At 41.2% G+C, this 19528-nt stretch overlaps 1 protein-coding gene across 3 annotated transcripts in view; it reads right to left on the bottom strand.

The window, feature by feature from the left end:
• Positions 1-512: 512 nt before the first annotated feature.
• The window catches only part of ntrk1 (neurotrophic tyrosine kinase, receptor, type 1), a 64856-nt gene continuing 45840 nt past the window's right edge, over positions 513-19528 (bottom strand). The window contains exons 7-16 of one of the 3 annotated variants that reach the window (XM_020609666.1): positions 16383-16715; positions 15188-15205; positions 15017-15075; positions 14810-14912; positions 13334-13489; positions 12897-13027; positions 12548-12720; positions 8248-8488; positions 4987-5145; positions 513-2166 (exon numbers count right to left, since the gene is read on the bottom strand). In XM_020609666.1, coding sequence (XP_020465322.1) covers positions 1981-2166; positions 4987-5145; positions 8248-8488; positions 12548-12720; positions 12897-13027; positions 13334-13489; positions 14810-14912; positions 15017-15075; positions 15188-15205; positions 16383-16715 — 1559 coding nt within the window. In that variant the 3' untranslated portion in view covers positions 513-1980. The remainder of the gene's footprint in view (positions 2167-4986; positions 5146-8247; positions 8489-12547; positions 12721-12896; positions 13028-13333; positions 13490-14809; positions 14913-15016; positions 15076-15187; positions 15206-16382; positions 16716-19528) is intronic. The other 2 variants (XM_020609665.1, XM_020609664.1) reach the window with 2 other exon arrangements.

Here is a 19528-nt window from a genome sequence, read left to right as displayed (position 1 = left end):
AACCGGGCTGTAGGCCCCAGGGCTTAAAAAAAAAAAAAAAAAAGGGTCTTTCTGAAACCACAAACGAAGCAGACACTACAGAGCATGCTAATCTTATCTGGCCAGAATCTGCTTGTAGACACTAGAAGAAACAATAAGCCAGACACAGGTCCAAGTGTTTTCACAGCCCACCCCCCAGAGGAGCCAGAGAGGGAGAGCCAGGGAAAGGGATGATAGCATTACTCACAATCCATTACCATTCCCTGGAGATGCTCTGCATACAGCATGATGGGGGAGGGTGGCGGTGTGAGGTAGATAGAGGGCTTTGGTTTTGAAGGGTGTTTGTTTGCTGGAGGGCCAGTGGTAAGGCAATATGAAATGTGATTATTCCTTTTCAATAACTGTCTGCTCGCAGGTTGCTGATTAGTTTGTCAAAATAATAGAACGCTCTTGAATAGCCTTGTTAGGATGTCTACCTTCAAGTACAGAAGGCAGCGCAAATCATTGTTCACTGTGAAGCATACGATAATGATGGATTGACTGATGCTGGGGGACGCTCCTACGCAGGCTGTAGCCAGGTTTTAACCAAGTCTGTTTATTTTCAAGGGCAAACAATATACAGTACAAAGTGCTGAAGTAACAATACATGATGTTTTTTAAACATTCATACAGAGTATGTACATTCAATATTTACACTTGAAGGCATCACGGCGGTTTGTACACAGGAGTCCACCACCCTCTAAATGCCCCATTTGTTTTTTTGTCCCACCCTCATGGTGGTGGCCTCACTTCCAGTCTCTGTGTCAGTGCCATCTGTCCCTCTCATCCCAGAGTTTCGCTCACTTTAATCCATCTGTTACCTCGTCCCCACCATCTTGCCCCCCCACTACCCTCATACCAAATTTCACTGCAGTGCTTTGATTTCGAAGGCTACAGCAGCATGTTAGACAGCACTGATCTGTACAAAAGCCACTCCTGAATGAGTCTTGCAGGCAGGTCACAGGTCAAACCTCAGTTCTTTGGAATTTTTTTTTAATACTATATATTGGACATTTGAAGGAGGAGGACTGCAGAGACCCAGGGTCTCTGTTTTGTGACTGTTACTGAAATAAAGAGTATGTGTGTGATCCTCCTTCAAATGATCAAGAGCTCCAGGGATACCAGCACAAACTGTAAACTTGATGGGGCTGAGGTGCTTTATCACTCGATTATCATATTTAACATCAAAACAGACGACATGTAAACACTGGTTAATATACCTGGAGATACTTTCATTACTAATGTGACATTTTGTTCTTGTTTTTGAAAAATATTCCTATGATACACTGGATCTGACACAAACAAGCTTTCAACGGGTTTGATTTATAGCTCGGATATCTTATATTTACTGAAAGCTTTTAAATAACCTCCGATATCAAAACTTCTCCAAAGTCAGCTGCTCTACTGTACAAATGACTGTTTGCTGTATCCAAATCTGTAAAATTGGTTTTCACTTTTGACTCATGGAGACAACAGTAATCATCCGTTTCTTTTCTTGCCCTGCAACAGAAGCGCCGGCTGTGGAGTCGTATAAATGTTCCACAGCTCAGACCCCAAACCTCTGCAGGGACTTAGCTCAAATCGCGTTCCCAGCAACGTAGTGCCTATATATTGTTACTTCAACACTTATCAATGCACGTCTCTCCATCAGGCTGATCACAATTCAGATCAAATTAAACACTTGGTAAACATTTGACAGGTTTCCAGAGGAGTTGGGGTCGAGCTGGGATGAGGCCAAACTGAAGCAAAAAAGTCGCTGCAGATTATTTGTGCTGGCTGTCGAGCATCAAGGCTGGAAAAGCAGCAACTGGGAAAATGTGAATTTACCACCCTACTGGTCTTTAAACAGATACAAGAAAAATCTGATTTTCAGACCTAAGCCATGAGGAACCTGAAGTATCAAATCAACACTCCAACTTCAACAGCCTCTGACCTGCTCTTCCTGCTTGGTTCTTGGCCCCTCTAGCCCAGGATATCCAGGTAAACTGGCGGGTTCTTGACCAGAGCCAGTAGGCGGCTGTGTATGTCCTTGATGACCATCCTCTGCTGGGGCTGTCTCTGCCAGCAGCCCTGCATCAGCAGGTACACCTCCATGGGGCAGGTGCGCGGCCTCTCCAGTTCCCGTCCCTGTGTGATGCATTCAATGGCCTGTGGAGGTGGGAATTTAAAATAATGGTTTATTAACAACTGATTATATATATATATATATATAGTGGGTATATAATTCGTGTAATCACAATGTCTACTGTGGTATGAAGTACAGCCTGACCAATTCGGGGTTTCTGAGGCAGATATTGATGTTTCTGGTTTCAAACGAAACATCAATATGATTTCTATTTATGAAAAAGTATTTATCCTTGTGTTGGCTTCCAAGTCTAATTTGTCAATTTTTTTTAGTGTGAATACAGATGCATACTAAAACCTGTTTAGAATTACTCTAGCACCGATGTTGGACACGGCTCAGTACAATAGCCCTACAACAAAAGTTAATGTTGGAAGCTCATAGGTTACTAAACTGGCAGCGCTGTAAAACAAAAGCATGAACCACTGGCACATTCCACGATAAAATATGTGAAGGGGGGGGACAAGCAATTTTCTCAGAAAAGCAAAATGTCTGTTTTCCACCCATCTTTAAACACTGCAGACATATGTGGTTCTGAGAGTGAGAAAATTCACTTAAGTGTGATGTAACATTCCACATCCGGGTCCAAACTTCCCAAGACCCAAATGACAGAGGCTGTCACCCTCTACACAACAACATTTTTAAGTGAGGCATCACAGAGTAAAAAATAAAAAGACTATATTCTTAAGATTCAAATATAGATTAAACTTTGTCATTACCCATGTACAAGTACAAGGCAAGGAAATAGTTTAGCATCTAACCAGAACTGCAATAACAGCAGTACAGAGTGTGCAGTATCTACAGTACGTACAGTCAGAACTAGTTTACCGATAGATATGTACAACTGATATTTACAGTAGGTTATATAAGGTAATATGCAACAGTCTATGGATTACAAGTAATGTATTCTGTGAGTAGAGTATGTGCAAATATATTAGTGTTGCCGTTCCGCCTGGTAGCATAATAACCTACCTTATCATAGTAAATTTATATTGAGTTATATGAATAACTTGTTTTTAAGAGTTCCCAGCTTTTACTGTTACTTCCATCAGCATAAAATGTATCAATGTATTAGTGTTTATATTAATTTTGTGCTAACTAGCTAGCTACATTACATGGTAGCAAAACAACGCACTTTTAAAAGTTTTATTTTTATTAATTTAAAAATAAGTGACTTATCTAATCAACTGTAGCCATTTATTTTTCTCCTTCCTATCACCAAGGAAAGCGGTAAATGACAGCTAACCTGTGGCATATGGAGAGGAGAACAAATTGAAGTTTGGACTCAAACAGAATGTTACGTCACCACTCACAAATTTCAGAACGTCGGTCAGGAAGTGAAAGCGTGGTTGCAAATGGGTCTTCCAAATGGACAATGACCCTTAAGCAGACTTCCAAAGTTATGCCAAAATGGCTTAAAGACAACCAAGTCAAGGTATTGGAGTGGCCATCACAAAGCCATGACTTCAACAGAAGATTTGTGGGCAGAACGTGTGCGGGCAAGGAGGCCTCCAAACCTGGAGGAGTGGGCTGAAATTCCGGGAGCTTATTGTAAGAAGCTTGTGGAAGGCATCCCGAAATGTTTGACCCGAGTTAAACAATTTAAAGGCAATGCTACCAAATAGTAACCGAGTGTATGTAAACTTCTGACCTACTGGGAATGTGATGAAAGAAATAGAAGCTGAAATAAATCTTTTTCTCTACTATTATTCTGACATTTCACATTCTTATAATAAAGTAGTGATCCTGACTGACCTAAGACAGGGAATGTTTACAGGACTAAATGTCACCTATTGTGAAAAACTGAGTTTCTCTCTGCTGCACCAAGGATAAATACTTTTTCATAAATATAATTTTTTTTGGCCCAACAGCCTTGGTATTTGCAGATGTGTCAATTAGCAAAGAACTCATGTCAAATGAGAGCAGCCAAAATATGAATAACCTCCTGCTCCGACACTAATGGCTGCGATGACTGATGAGTTCACACACTCCTGGTGCTCAGTGAATAAATCACTGTTGAGGATGAGAGGGAGCATTTCACAACGCTCTCCATTTGAAGGGTTACTGACTCAATCATCCCCGTTGTTAACCTCGGCCTGATCCAATGAACAGAAAGAGGCTTGTCAGCACTGAGCCACTTCAACATGGCCCGTCAGTCTCAGCTGAGCAGAAAGACTCAGTCAAAATGGCCACCGTCGCCACAGTGTGCAGACTCTGTATTTTAGGATGATTTATGTCCGTCACTGTGTGTTTAGGCAACATAATTTCACCTGTCCTTCATTGGCCGAGACAGATTAGGTTAATGAGGTTACAGCTCATTGGCCCTGGGCAAAAATGAAAGCCAATGAGATTAGAATCGAGTGCAAGGGAAAGTGATCTACCCTTCTCTTGAAAGGAGAGAGGGTTTGGGCCTGTAATAGCACTGCTGTGGTCACAGTGGAGTCCCACTTAGTGCTCAAGCTGAAAACGCCAGACTGGACTGCTCTTAATTACTATAAACTTATTGATTAGTTTAAGAGCGCTGGGCTTTATAAAACTTCAGCAACCTATGCACAGAGGCATCTACAGCTACAGTGAAAATGCTCTGCAAGTTATGTGAAAGCGAGCGTTACAAAATAAAAGTACTAACACCACACCAAAAAAAAAAAAAAAAAAAAAAAAAAGCTTAGAAAAAAAAATAATTATTGTTGAACTGGCCCTTTACATGAGGCAGGGGACGCTGTTCGTCTTACTGGTAATGATAAAATAGCCAACGTGAGAATTTAAACAAACAAACAAAAAAAAAAAACAAGAAAGAATGACAGACTAGCACCTTAAATTTGGACTAAGCTTCTGTCCTGACCCACCTCACTGTTGGACAGCTGGTACCAGGGCTGTTTGCCATAGGTGAAGATTTCCCAGAGGACCACGCCAAAGCTCCAGATGTCACTCTCCGTAGTGAACTTCCTGTACATGATGCTCTCTGGAGGCATCCAGCGGATCGGCAGCATCGTACGTCCACCCACCTGAGGAGTCAGACAAGGCAGTGCATGTTCATTCACTCCAACATAAATGAATATGCAATGGCATGTAAAGCATTTTAACATTTATGAATTTTGGAAATAAACATATATTTTAACCAAACATATTCCCATACTCTCCACCCTTAAACTCTACCGCTCTGCAGAGGACCAGCTTTAAATCAATGAGAGTCAAATATTCTGGACACAAAGAGCTTTCACTGATCAGTTCATAGTAATTTATTGTTTAAAAAAATGGACCTCCTGCCAACAAAACCCCCCTTTTTTTGCATCAGTGACACGTTAAGAGATGGCCTCTGCAAATCAGAATAAGGTGGATTTCAAGTATTTAAATTCCACCAAGGCCAGACTAAAGTCGGTTACCGTTATTCAGCTTGGTTGGAAAAACTTGACCTAATAGAATATACGTACAGCTGAGTACTACACAGTTTAAAAGTGCTCTGTTACAAGTAAAGGTGGTGCATTTAAAATGTTACAGAAAAGTATTAGCATCAAAACAAAGTACTAAAAGTATTCATTCTGCAAAATACCTTATTTAACATTAATGTATTGGCTAGTTTTAGCTAGATTATATGCTTATAATTGGATTTACTGTTGGGTATCAAGTGAATTTTCCACCATAGATCAATAGTCTTATGATTATACTATTTTTAATTAATCTGATTCTGAAGAGTAACTAAAGTGCTGAAATGCAGTAGAGTAAAAAGTTAAATATTTGCCTCTAAAATGTAGTGAAACCGAAGTATGAAGTAGCACAAAATGAAAATACAAGTACAGATACCTCAAATTGTACTTAAGTACAGCACTTGAGTAAATATACTTAGTTACCTTCCACCATTGGCAACAGGTTACTACACTGAACAAAATTATAAATGCAACACTTCTGTGTTTGCCCCCATTTTTCATGAGCTGAACTCAAATATCTACGACTTGTTCTATGTGTATGGGGGTGCATGGGGGTATCGACCTGATTGCAGTTTGTCGTTGTAACCAAATTGAGTGGGCAAATGCTCACATTCAATGGCATCTGGCACTTTGGAGAGGTGTTCACGGATGAATCCCGGTTTTCACTGTACAGGGCAAATGACAGGCGGCAGGACAGCTGCTGCAACAATCGATTTGCATAACCAAAGAATTTCTGCACAAACTGTCAGAAACCGTCTCAGGTTCATTTTATTGATGGCATTTTGAATGCACAGAGATACCGTGACGAGATCCTGAGGCCCATTGTTGTGCCATTCATCCACGACCATCGCCTCATGTTACAGCATGATAATGCACGGCCTCATGTTGCAAAGATCTGTACACAATTCCTGGAAGCTGAAAACATCCCAGTTCTTGCATGGCCAGCATACTCACCAGACATGTCACCCATTGAGCATGTTTGGGATGCTTTGGATCGGTGTATACGACAGCGTGTTCCAGTTCCTGCCAATACCCAGCAACATCGCACAGCCATTGGAGAGGAGTGGACCAACATTCCACAGGACACAATCAACAACCTGATCAACTCTATGCGAAGGAGATGTGCTGCACTGCGTGAGGCAAACGGTGGTCACACCAGATACTGACTGGTTTTCGGACAATAATGTGCAATAATCATGCGTCTAATCAGCATCTGGATATGCCACACCTATGAGGTGGATGGATTATCTCGGCAAAGGAGAAGTGCTCACTAACACAAATTTAGACAGATTTGTGAACAATGTTTGAGAGAAATAGGCCTTTTGTGTACATAGAACAAGTCGTAGATCTTTATAATTATATAATAAGTTAAATGTAAAATCTGAAAAATGAGTGGACTATTCCAGGATGTCAGTGTCCCCATCCACAGGACATGAGGGGCCACTGATGGTTTGACAAGTATGAAAACGATGTGAATCATATGCTATGACCGTCACAGTCACCAGATCTCAGCCAAGTTGGTGGTGGCCCAGCACCTCACTGACGCACTTTGTGTTGTTTTTCCTTTAATTTGTCACCTCTCTGTACATTCTACCTCAAAAGGTACAACAAACTCACTTCAGGAAAAAGTGAGAGGTGCAGCATGTTTCACAATGAAAAGCTGAATTTGATCTAATTCAGTATCTAAAGAAAATATTTACCAAGAGGGAGAACTATTACAAACTGACAGCTTCAGAATCATCTTTATCTTTTAACTCCAGTTTTCAGCAACTCTCCATACTCAGTTCCAAAAACCATCTTTTGATTTATGATTAAGCTAACAAAAATATACAGTAAACTAGCTACAGTCTGTGGCTTCAACATTAAACGTAATTAGGTGTTTCATCATTAGGTCATTTTGAGACTGGATGCTGTAATTTTCATCATTACACTGACGCATTCAAGGTGGCACTACTATACAGCATATTTCCACACTGACAGATAAAAATCTTGTGGCTCACATTTCATGTTCCTCTGTGCCAAAATATAATTTCTCCAGCAGTTTGTCAGATTTATAAGAAACCTGCGAGTCCAGCTGATTACTGTAACTTTGCCCCTCACTAACTGGGCATTGTGAGCCAAAGCCACACTAAAAGATCTTTATTCACACACTGTTGGGTCATTCTGCACAGTGCGATTTATTAAGAGCTGCAAATTTGTACCAGTGAAATCTGTAAATTATCCAGTAAATGTTTATCCACAAACTGTCAAAGCTTACACATGAACTATAATGGCTGTAGCCCCTCGTTATAAATGGTATCTGTATTTGAGTCCCATGATAGCGTTGCATTAATAACTGTCCCAAGATATTTATAGTCATTCACAACTTCAATACAGTCCCCATCACCAGCTATTTGTCGGTGCCTTTCTCTTCTTGTTCTAAAGTCAAAGATGATTTCCTTAGGATGCTTCTGAAAAGGGAAGTTGCTGGTAAGTTTGTTGGATCTCGTGTTTTTCTGTGCGTGGAGCACCACAAATTTGACCCGGAGGGAGCAGCAGGAAGCTGGCACATAAAACCAAAACAGTTTGCAAGACCAGACAACATTGTGGTTCAATACAAAAACCCAACTGATTTTGTAATTTGGCTGAGGAGACCCTGTGAAAACATCATAGTCAAGTCGTGTCTTTTTCAGCTTCACTTACCCTGTAGTAATCTGTGCTGTAGATGTCTCGTGACATGCCAAAGTCTCCGATTTTGACCACTAGGCCCTCCCCCACCAGACAGTTCCGGGTTGCCAGGTCGCGGTGGACGAAGTGAAGCGATGCCAGGTAGACCATGCCTGAGGCGATCTGGGCGGCGATGTGCAACATCTGGGGCAGAGTGAGCTGACCCAGAGGGGCCAGCTTGGACTCCTCCAGGATGCGAGCATCAGGGCCGTGAGCCCTAAAGACACACAGGACGCGAGTGTTTTTGGATCAAGGCCACTCGATTGCACATCTACTTTTTGTTCAGATTATTTTAATAGTATGTCGGCTTTAATATCAGTTGTTAGGGAAAACTGTAACATAAGAAAGGAGAAATTAGTCCCAGGTAGTGGGAGCAGCACAAATATTACAAGTAGAAGTACTGCAGCATCATCTGCACCACAATATATGTAAATATTAAAACTAAAAGTATAGACGAATATCAGATTAAGACCACTGATGCACCAGTGCATAGGCAGCATTTCACTGCTGTAGCTGGTGCAGGTGGAGCTAGATTTAACTTCTTTATGAGGTTTGGTAGTTTAGTCCAGTGGTCCCCAACCTAGGGGCCGAGCCCTCTCCAGAGCATCACTAGACACATCTGAGGGGTCATGAGAGAATTAATGGGGTTGGAAGGATGAACAAGAAAGTTTTGTTAGACAATTTGGTTTTCCTATTTTTGACATATAATCAATAGTTTGACCTCGTTGACTACAGCCCCTTTCACACTGCCCATTCACAGCGCGATTACTACTACTCTACTTTCGGCTGTTCCAATTCGCATGATTAAATTTGGCATGTTTTTAGGCCGGCTGCCCTTCCTGACCCATTCACAGCAGGATTACTGCGCCAATTTTACACCATGCTGACATGGGGGTCACTGTGTTAACCCTCTGTTCTGTCATAAGAAGTAGTAAATTTGCTTCTGTGTACAAGGGGAGAGGCAGCTTAAGACGTTGTAGGTCAAGGTGTCAAGTTTTGATAAAGTGTTGTTTCTGTTACACGCCGCTGGGGGAAAGTAACAGCTGTCAAATAAATGTAGTGGAGTAAAAAGTACAATATTTCCCTGTATATAAAAAAGGGACATACTCAAGTACATTACTTGAGTAAAAATGAACTTTTCCACCACTGGACCCTGTGTGTAGATGTTTATTTCCATCACTTAGCTACCATCAGGGCGGTGACACAGGAAACCATTGATGTGTCAGAGCTGTACATCACCTCAGGGTCTGTAAAGCTGCTGCTGTTTAAAAACAACATAGGCTACTGCAAAAAAGTAAAAACCTTCATCCTTTTTATTGTCAAAGTGAAATAACCCTGTGTCACTCAACATGATTCAAGTTAACTTGTCTGGATTTTCTAAAGTATGTTATTCAATCTGCTTCTGTTTTAGCATGAGCACAGAAACAACACTGGGAATATCTCAACTTTAGGTGAGTTGGTTAGAGGCACAGGCATCATTGCAAAAACTATGCAGTTTATCTAAATAGCTGTTACTTAAACACAAGTAATCTTATTACACTGCAAAAATGACATTGGGTCTAGAAAAGTCTTGGAACAAATGGAGTAAGGCTTCTTTTTTGAGGACTCAGTGTGTGTCTAAAATGTACTACAAGTCATTTTTGAAGTTTTATTAGTTTTTCCTTAAAATACTTTTTAAGGTCTGGCATGATTTTTATGCTAGTTTCAAGAAATGTTAATTATTCCTTATCACAGAAAAGATTCTTATTGCAGTGCTCTGGCATTACAATCATTTGCACCAAACTAGTTTGATTTTCTCCATTATGAACTGAACTGAACTCCTGGCCTCTGTTCAGATTAATCAAACAAGGACCAGTTCAGTATGTTGGTAACTATGGCATCAACTGTGGATGACCTGAAGGACACTGACCTCAGCATGCAATCTGCAGATTGAACATTTCTGTCATATATGAGCTCTTGAGAGCATTACAGGCAGGGCCAGTATGACCATGCCACAATAAATCCATTTAATGATGACTCCTTAATAGAAAACATGAAAATTCTAATATGTCTACAAGTGATTTGCAATAATGCAATTCAGAGATGCAGAGCACATCGACTCTCAGTTGTTCTTGTGGATCATAAACACCCACACTCGTGTCTAAGTCCAGCCTAAATGAGCAAATGAGAGATGATGTGTCTCCATCCATCCTAATATCTCTCCTCTCCACTTTGTCCTCTCTTTACAAAGGAAGTTGTCTATACAATCACTATTAGTTTAAAAGGCAGGTGGCAGGGTGGGAAAGCAGCTGCATTGTGGGGGCCCTCAGATGTTTCACCCATTCTGTCTGCTGGAAATGCAATTTCCAACCATTCGTAAACATCTATCTTAGGAAAAATGCTGTGCGCATGCATGTGCATGTGTTTGTCTGTTCGTTTTCATTTCCAATCCGTCTCCTGTGGAGGACACCTGGCAGACAGCATCAGCTGCATCCGCTCTAATAGTTTTGTCAGATGGCTTCCCAGGTGCCACGTGAGCGCTAATAGGTCAACGCTGTCTCAGGCCTCAGTGACTCCTTTAGCTTCCTCCAGATGTTTCTAAACTTAGATGTGGTTACATTACTGTTTAAATGGTTGAAAGAACATGCTTTAAAGCTCTTCTGCCACAATGTTGCACAAAAAGTGTTATTATGAAGTAATTTGCTACACAACCCCGTCTCAGGAGGCCACATTAGATCAGTATACAGTTCAAGGAAACTTGTCTATTTCTGCTTAAGTGCTGAATCTAGTTATTTAGTGTGTCCATCAGTATTCAAATGAAATCCTGCTACATATGAAATTCTCCTAGCTTCCTATTATTATGTGAGGACATCTTGTAATTATTTTATTTGCCCCGTGTCTTGACATATTGTGAATCACATTTGTAGCAAATATAAAACCTGCCTGGGATGCAACAATTTCTGATTTAGCACAGCAAAATATTCTTCTATACAAATCACAGCAGCTTCTATTTTCTGTATCACTGAGGTGATATAATTCAAAGTGGAAGAAAAAGGAAGACATTATGAGGAAAGTCATTATGAAGTAACAAGTGGTGGCAAGAATTAACAAGCACGTGAGTTACTTTAGCAAAAAGTGGGCAATTTATTTTGAAGTTTTGACTCGAAAAACTCTGAAAAAGTGCAGAGATGGACGAAAAGCAACAATGTGCAAAGATACCAAAAATAACAGCCTATACAACAATGTACAAACCTTTCCACAGCCGTTTCGTGCTTCATGCATTTCTACTTAAACACACAGTGACCACTGGAACCACATGGTCCGCTGGGGTCAGCTGAGTGGGTCTGACTGATGCTGTAGCAGAGCTGCAGCTTTAACAAGTGCAGTCACTTACAATAAGTGCTTGTCAGAGTTTCTTATGTTTAACAGTTGTTTAACTTTCAGCAAATCACTATATTCACTGAACAGACAAATAATCCTGTGCGCAGCCAGGGACAATGCTGACTGCTTGTCCATCCAACAGTCAGCATTCTCCACACCGGCTGCACTAAAGGCTAAGTACATGTTTGCATGTGGAAAATGACAAGAGAGTCCGTCAACTGCAAGGACTGAGAAACTGTGTGGTGAACGACAGGCACACACACCTCCATAGGAGTTGTTAAACCCCTTTTACTGGGGCACCTGCACCAGTATTGATCTGCTGTGCAAATCACAGGCTTTAGTTTTAACAAGCTCCTGTATTTGACAGTGGATTAATTTAGATTGATAATAAATGGGAAAATAATTAATTTGTTGTCCTAATACAGAATGTCAAAGCAAATTACAAGCTGAGGCGCAGTGGTCAGGGTTCATACACCATGGCGCACACGTATGCACGTTGTGCCAGTTGTAGCTGATGCACTGCAGCGTGCACACAGCAATCCGTGACTTGATGTGCGAAACAAAAGAAGGGAATAGACTGAGGCATGTGACAGGGATTAAACCAAGTTTCTGAAAGATACAGATGATCTTATTTTTGGTCACACATTGACACCTGTAGCCGAACATAAGAAAATTCTTTACAGGAGGCTGAGGCAGGGAAGCACCACACTAGGAAGACTAGCTCCGACAGACGCTCACCGCCGGCCTGACAGTGGCCAACAGCCGACTATTGGCCCCATGTTTCTCTGCCCTAACACACTTTCTGTTCACATTCACTACTGGAAGATTTAGCATGTTGCTCAGTAGGGACAGTCTGGCTGATGTGGGAATTGAATTTTGTGACCTTCCGACCATCATGATCAGGTCTGCTACGTACCGTAGAAAACGGTTGAGGTCGCCGTGCCTCATGTACTCGAACACCATGGCCAGCGGCTCTCCGTCTGTACAGACACCATAGAATCGCACAATGTGCTGGTGTTGGAGCACCGTCAGCAGCTCCGCCTCCCTCTGGAAGTCCTGTCTGGTCGATTCGTTGGCATCCTTCAGAGTCTGTGACCACACAAAGAGCACACATTTAAAAAACATGCTGGTTGTCATCGTTTATCAATACTTGAGCAAAAACCTACAGTAACAGAGGTGTCGTGTGCTGCTCAGACCTAACAGTGTTCACCAATGGTGCCAATGTATAGAGGGAATGAAAATACATTGACAGCAGAGTTACTCACCTTGATGGCGACCAGCATCTTGTCGCTGTCGGGACTGAGGTTGGCACACTCTGCTAGGTAGACTTTGCCAAATGCTCCTTCACCCAGCTCCCACTTCAACACAATGTCCTGCCGTTTAATATGCTGGACACCTGATCATTAAACAGAAAAAGCCTGACTATCTGGGTCTAAACACCTAGAGGAGACTGATGTCTTGTGTGCAGTAAAAGTTAATATTTGCTTAGGATTTCATCTATTTGGTTTATTTAGTTGCCCAATCTGAAATCACTTTGTGCTTTCCGTAACTGACAAACAAAAACAGTAAGAAGTACAGCATTGTAAATAACAACACCAACAAATAAGACTCTAAAGTGTCACTGAACTCGGGGAAATAAGCATGAGTGTGCAGTCAGTAACAAATGGTCAAACATCAGCAGAGTAGAAACAATTACACTCACACATGTCTTTGTCCTTGATGATGCCGCAGAAGTACTGTGGATTCTCTACAAAGCTGGATAATCCAGAGTCTTCATCTGAGGAAGGTGGGCTGGATCCAAAGTTCATGAAACGAAGCGACACAGCCAGGTCATCCTCTGTACCCAAAACTGATGAACCTAATGAAACGGGGAGGGAAGCAAACAACTAAAACTTAGAGATGTGTAACACCTAATCAGTCTCCAACTCTTTATGATTGCAGTGGCCATCAAAAGCAGCAATTCAGAACCCATTTTTCCTCTTTGAGGAATCGACATTCTCTGCTACCTACTTGGTTTCACATTTGTTGGTACCATGGTGACAGAAGATGACAAGCTTTAATAATCACCATCATCAACCATGCAGCAATCAGGATACAATGAAGTGAAGAAATGACCATGTAGGAAGCCTGAATGGTTTGCAACTCCTGACTACACTGCATATTAAAAGCCAAAGAAGTGGGGCCCAAATTGTAAAACCCCACTCAGCAAGGCAAACCACAGAACCCCCAGAGTCCAACACGGCAGAAAATGGAACAACAAAGAGAGAGCACAGACACGACGGAGGGAAGGAAACAGGGAGCAGGGTCCACTTAGGCAATCAGGCTCACTTAGGCACTTTGAGAGTGAGAAGTGTGTGTGTGTGTTGGGCGGTGGGGTCAGAGTGGAGCTATATCACGTCTAGCTGTTCCTCCATCCATCCATCCATCCATCTTCTTTAATGGCCCTCACCACGTGGCGGTGGCCAAGAGAGGTTTTTGCCGCCGTTCTCATGCAGTAATTAAGGCACTTTAGCCAGGCCGACACAGCGGCTGCCTGTGTGCAAAGTTACAGCTCAGTGGAAATCCTGTATTAGTCAGTCTCTCCTGTGTATTTACATTCTGAGAGCCTGGCAGAACCATCTGCACTTTCAAACAATAATTTGGCAGAACGTTTGATTATGGCTCATTCCAGGTCACATATGCATTTTCAGATGTGGTTCTGGGCTGAGGCAATGTCATCTACAGAGCTACATTCCTTTTGCAACACTAGTCCAGCAACAGATTGAATTATAAACAACAAACTGAATTCTAAAAGTGAAATGGAAAGTCACACTGTATCAATTATCTGTAATGTCTCAGAAAATTGTTTAGTCTCCAACCTGTTGTCTCAAATAAATCACAATGCCAGAATTTAATATTTTAAGGGTTTCCAATATAGTGTGACTTGAAGACTGTATTAAAAAAAAAAAAAGATCTAAATCAATGCAACAGAACCAGATAAGAGTATTTTTTTCTTCCTTGTTAAAACCTGGCACTTACATTAACCACAATGCAATTGAACCACCAGCAGCTTGTTCAGAAATCCAGGTGTGTTGTGCTAGTAGCAGCTAATGTAGCCTGCCCCACAGTGCTGAAGTCTTTAACTGACTAGTTGCCATATTACACATGCAGCAAAATGAAATAATTTGTGTTAACTTACGGTGAATACCAAACTTGGAATGTTGGCCACACTTGTTAATAACCAAAACCATAATGAGAAGAAAAATACAGGCAAACACTGCAAGACCCACAGCCACAGACACCTGTTCAAACAAAGACACACTGATTTGTAGTTACACTCACTCATATTATGGATGTGTAATACTATCATGACATTTGTGCTGAAAATGAGGACGCACAGACGTACCACGAAAACTCGACTCTCCGGGTTCTCTGCAACGTCCATGTTGGATTTGTTTGTAGGAACTGAAGAGCAGAATGAGATTAGTTAGGACTCAGAAATATCCTCTCTCAGGTCTGTGCAGTTTTGAGGAGACATACTCAGCTTTACGAGAATCAGAACCAATCAAAGACTTACTTGGATCCACATCATCGACTGGCATGAGAGGAGAGAACAAAAACACATTTATGAACAGAGATCCAAAGATGCAGACTGCGCTATTCAGGGTTGTACTGACTATTTCGAGACTTCGTGCACAACCTGTTTCCATATTAAACCTTTAACAGTCAACACTGCCTGATAAAGATGGAGCAATGGAACACTGTGTGGGGATACATCCCAAGTGCCATTTGAGTATAAGAAGTATGATATGATGGAGGTCAGTGTAATTACACCCGACAGTACACCAACCCTTAAGCTCCCAGCTTATTAGTAAACTGCTGTCTTTTCTCAAAACGTCATTTTGTGTCCAGATCTGCTGTTCCAAAGAAATCATGATGCTACATGTGAAACTTTTTCACACTGATTTGCTAAAGAATGTTTTTTATTTTACCGATCAGGTTGATTAATAGTGACACTGAATCTCAGGGGTTGATTTTTGTTTAAACAAAAAAATATATTTTAAGAGTCCATTCAAGATTTACACGTTAAAGGAATAGTTCAACATTTTGGGGAATATACTTATTTTGGTGTTTAAAGCATCTTTTGATGCCAATACTTTTATACTTTTATTTAAGTCAAAGCAGAAACTTCTGGCACAACTTCAGCCACGGTGCACAGATGAGGAAGAAAAACTGAAAGGTCAAAATCCAGCAACGCTTGCAGTGTTTAAAACAAATGTAATGTGAGACCAATACATTTCAGCTTGTGGCCTTTGTCAGGGCCTGCTCTTTCCAGTACTTTTATTCAAGTCAAATTCTGACTGGAGGGCTTTTACTTGTAACAGAATAATTGTACATTGTGGTATTGCAACTTTTACTTAAGTATCTGAGTACAGTACTTCTTCCACCACTGATTTTTGTGCCAGCAGTTGACTCAGATTCACAGATATCCAAGAGCTAATCATGGTTTCAAATAACTTATATCATCCTTGATACAAAGGTCAGAATCTACTTGTCAGCAGTTTATTACTCATTGCTGTGAATTGGTTAGTATGATGTGTACCTGACTGCTACCAATTAAGCAACTAATTGTATCAACACTGGACCAAGTAGTGTTTAAACTGTAAGACATTCAGACAGATTTCTCTTACAGCTGCCCTAATGGCCTTCCTGTTATGGCACACAACTCTGTAAAAACCATCCTGAAACTACAGACAATTTCAGGAACTTACCAAGAATTATCCCCTCAGGATTGTGTGGTTCAAAGGGGTTTTCCATAAACATCCCGGTGGCACTGGCTTCAGCCCTTCCCAGTTTGTTCTCTACAATCAGAGTGTACTGGCCGTTGTTGATGTGGGTGGGCTTGTTGAGGAACAGACAACCGTGTTTCTCTGATCCGTCACCTGAGTCGGGGATGTACTGGGTGTATGCGTACAAGGTCTCAATCAGTTTTTCGCCATTGTACAGCCAGGTGATGGTTGGTTCAGGATTGCCATCCACAGCAAAATAGAAACACCAGTGGTGCTGCGGCTCAGCATCTTTTAGGGTGATGATTTTGACTGGGACTGGTGGGAAATGATAGATTTGAGAGTTTATGGGGTGGTTAGAGAAATGAAGCAGTAGAGTAGAAAAGTGAAAGGGCAACTCTCTTCCCTCCACAAAAAATGCCGAGTTGCAAGCTCCTAATCTTCTCTTGACCTAGTTAATTCTGGAAGGTCAACTAAGAAAAATAAGACTTTCATGTCTGTATAGTAAATATGCAGCTAGAAACAGCAGCCGTTAGCTTAGCACAAAGACTGAAGACAGGGAAAATGACTAGCTCCAAATCTGCCACCGAATCTGTCTTGCAGAACCTCTGCAGCTGAATCTCTGAAATATCATATTACAGTAGCTGCCAGAGGTGGATAATGTAGTCAATCTCTTCAGTAAAAGTAGAAATACTACTGTATAAAAATACTCCATTATGGGTTGAAGTCCAGCATTCAAAGGTTTACCTATGTATACAAGTACTAGCAACAATAGACATGTTAAAAGTAAAAGTGCTCATCATGCCCCCTGTCAGTGTTACATTATTAGATTACTTAACCATTATTACTGAGGTATTAATATGTGGTACTGTACTTTCATGTTGTAGCTGGTTGTGATGGAGCTACAGTGCCTTGCAAAAGTATTCGGCCCCCTTGAACTTTGCGACCTTTTGCCACATTTCAGGCTTCAAACATAAAGATATAAAACTGTAATTTTTTGTGAAGAATCAACAACAAGTGGGACACAATCATGAAGTGGAACGAAATTTATTGGATATTTCAAACGTTTTTAACAAATAAAAAACTGAAAAATTGGGCGTGAAAAATTATTCAGCCCCTTTACTTTCAGTGCAGCAAACTCTCTCCAGAAGTTCAGTGAGGATATCTGAATGATCCAATGTTGACCTAAATGACAAAGGATGATAAATAGAATCCACCTGTGTGTAATCAAATCTCCGTATAAATGCACCTGCACTGTGATAGTCTCAGAGGTCCTTTTAAAGCGCAGAGAGCATCATGAAGAACAAAGAACACACCAGGCAGGTCCGAGATACTGTTGTGCAGAAGTTTAAAGCCGGATTTGGATACAAAAAGATTTCCCAAGCTTTAAACATCCCAAGGAGCACTGTGCAAGCGATAATATTGAAATGGAAGGAGTATCAGACCACTGCAAATCTACCAAGACCTGGCCGTCCCTCTAAACTTTCAGCTCATACAAGGAGAAGACTGATCAGAGATGCAGCCAAGAGGCCCATGATCACTCTGGATGAACTGCAGAGATCTACAGCTGAGGTGGGAGACTCTGTCCATAGGACAACAATCAGTCGTATACTGCACAAATCTGGCCTTTATGGAAGAGTGGCAAGAAGAAAGCCATTTCTTAAAGATATCCATAAAAAGTGTCGTTTAAAGTTTGCCACAAGCCACCTGGGAGACACACCAAACATGTGGAAGAAGGTGCTCTGGTCAGATGAAACCAAAATCGAACTTTTTGGCAACAATGCAAAACGTTATGTTTGGTGTAAAAGCAACACAGCTCATCACCCTGAACACACCATCCCCACTGTCAAACATGGTGGTGGCAGCATCATGGTTTGGGCCTGCTTTTCTTCAGCAGGGACCGGGAAGATGGTTAAAATTGATGGGAAGATGGATGGAGCCAAATACAGGACCATTCTGGATGGAAACCTGATGGAGTCTGCAAAAGACCTGAGACTGGGATGGAGATTTGTCTTCCAACAAGACAATGATTCAAAACATAAAGCAAAATCTACAATGGAATGGTTCACAACTAAACATATCCAGGTGTTAGAATGGCCAAGTCAAAGTCCAGACCTGAATCCAATCGAGAATCTGTGGAAAGAACTGACAACTGCTGTTCACAAACGCTCTCCATCCAACCTCACTGAGCTCGAGCTGTTTTGCAAGGAGGCATGGGCAAAAATTTCAGTCTCTCGATGTGCAAAACTGATAGAGACATACCCCAAGCGACTTACAGCTGTAATCGCAGCAAAAGGTGGCGCTACAAAGTATTAACGTAAAGGGGCTGAATAATTTTGCATGCCCAATTTTTCAGTTTTTTATTTGTTAAAAAAGTTTGAAATATCCAATAAATTTCGTTCCACTTCATGATTGTGTCCCACTTGTTGTTGATTCTTCACAAAAAATTACAGTTTTATATCTTTATGTTTGAAGCCTGAAATGTGGCAAAAGGTTGCAAAGTTCAAGGGGGCCGAATACTTTCGCAAGGCACTATAACTAACTACAAAACTTCATAAACTTCAAATCATCTCATAAAATAAGCATGTTTTCAGTCTGGAAAGTATCTGCAGTTATCAGATGAAGTGGCATAAAAAGTACAATATTTCACTCTGAAATGTAGCCAGACAGGGTAAAGTAGCAAAATGAAAATACTTACTCTAAGTACCCTAAAACTAGCTAAGTATGACCTTGAGTCTTGATAACTACCAGTAGATCTATTAATAATTACAGAAATGCTTATTTAAATGTACAGGTCTGTTCACCATGGTTTTATGCTGAATGGGCACCATGATCATAAACAATATACTGTAAAGTTATGTCACGTGCCCTATAGATTCACCGTGGGTTTCCATAAATCAATGGTCTCCATCTATACTGCAAACCTGTGCTGACCTGCTATCAATAATGAATCCTGGTCATCGTTGTGCCCCTGACCACAAAAGCTACCTGGAAGCTCCACTGGACATGAAGTTACAGGAAATGGCCCCGTTTAGATCGAACACAACTCTCAAGTGCAGAGACCCTCGTTCTGCTGGGGCCATCCTGCTGCTCTTAACCCATGACCCAGCCTCAGAAAATGCTGTGCTAAG

The sequence above is a fragment of the Monopterus albus genome, unplaced genomic scaffold, assembly GCF_001952655.1.
Source record: "Monopterus albus unplaced genomic scaffold, M_albus_1.0 scaffold101.1, whole genome shotgun sequence".
Lineage (NCBI taxonomy): Eukaryota > Metazoa > Chordata > Actinopteri > Synbranchiformes > Synbranchidae > Monopterus > Monopterus albus.
Note: the sequence above shows the minus strand (reverse complement) of the source record. Positions and strands in the feature narration are given on the sequence as shown.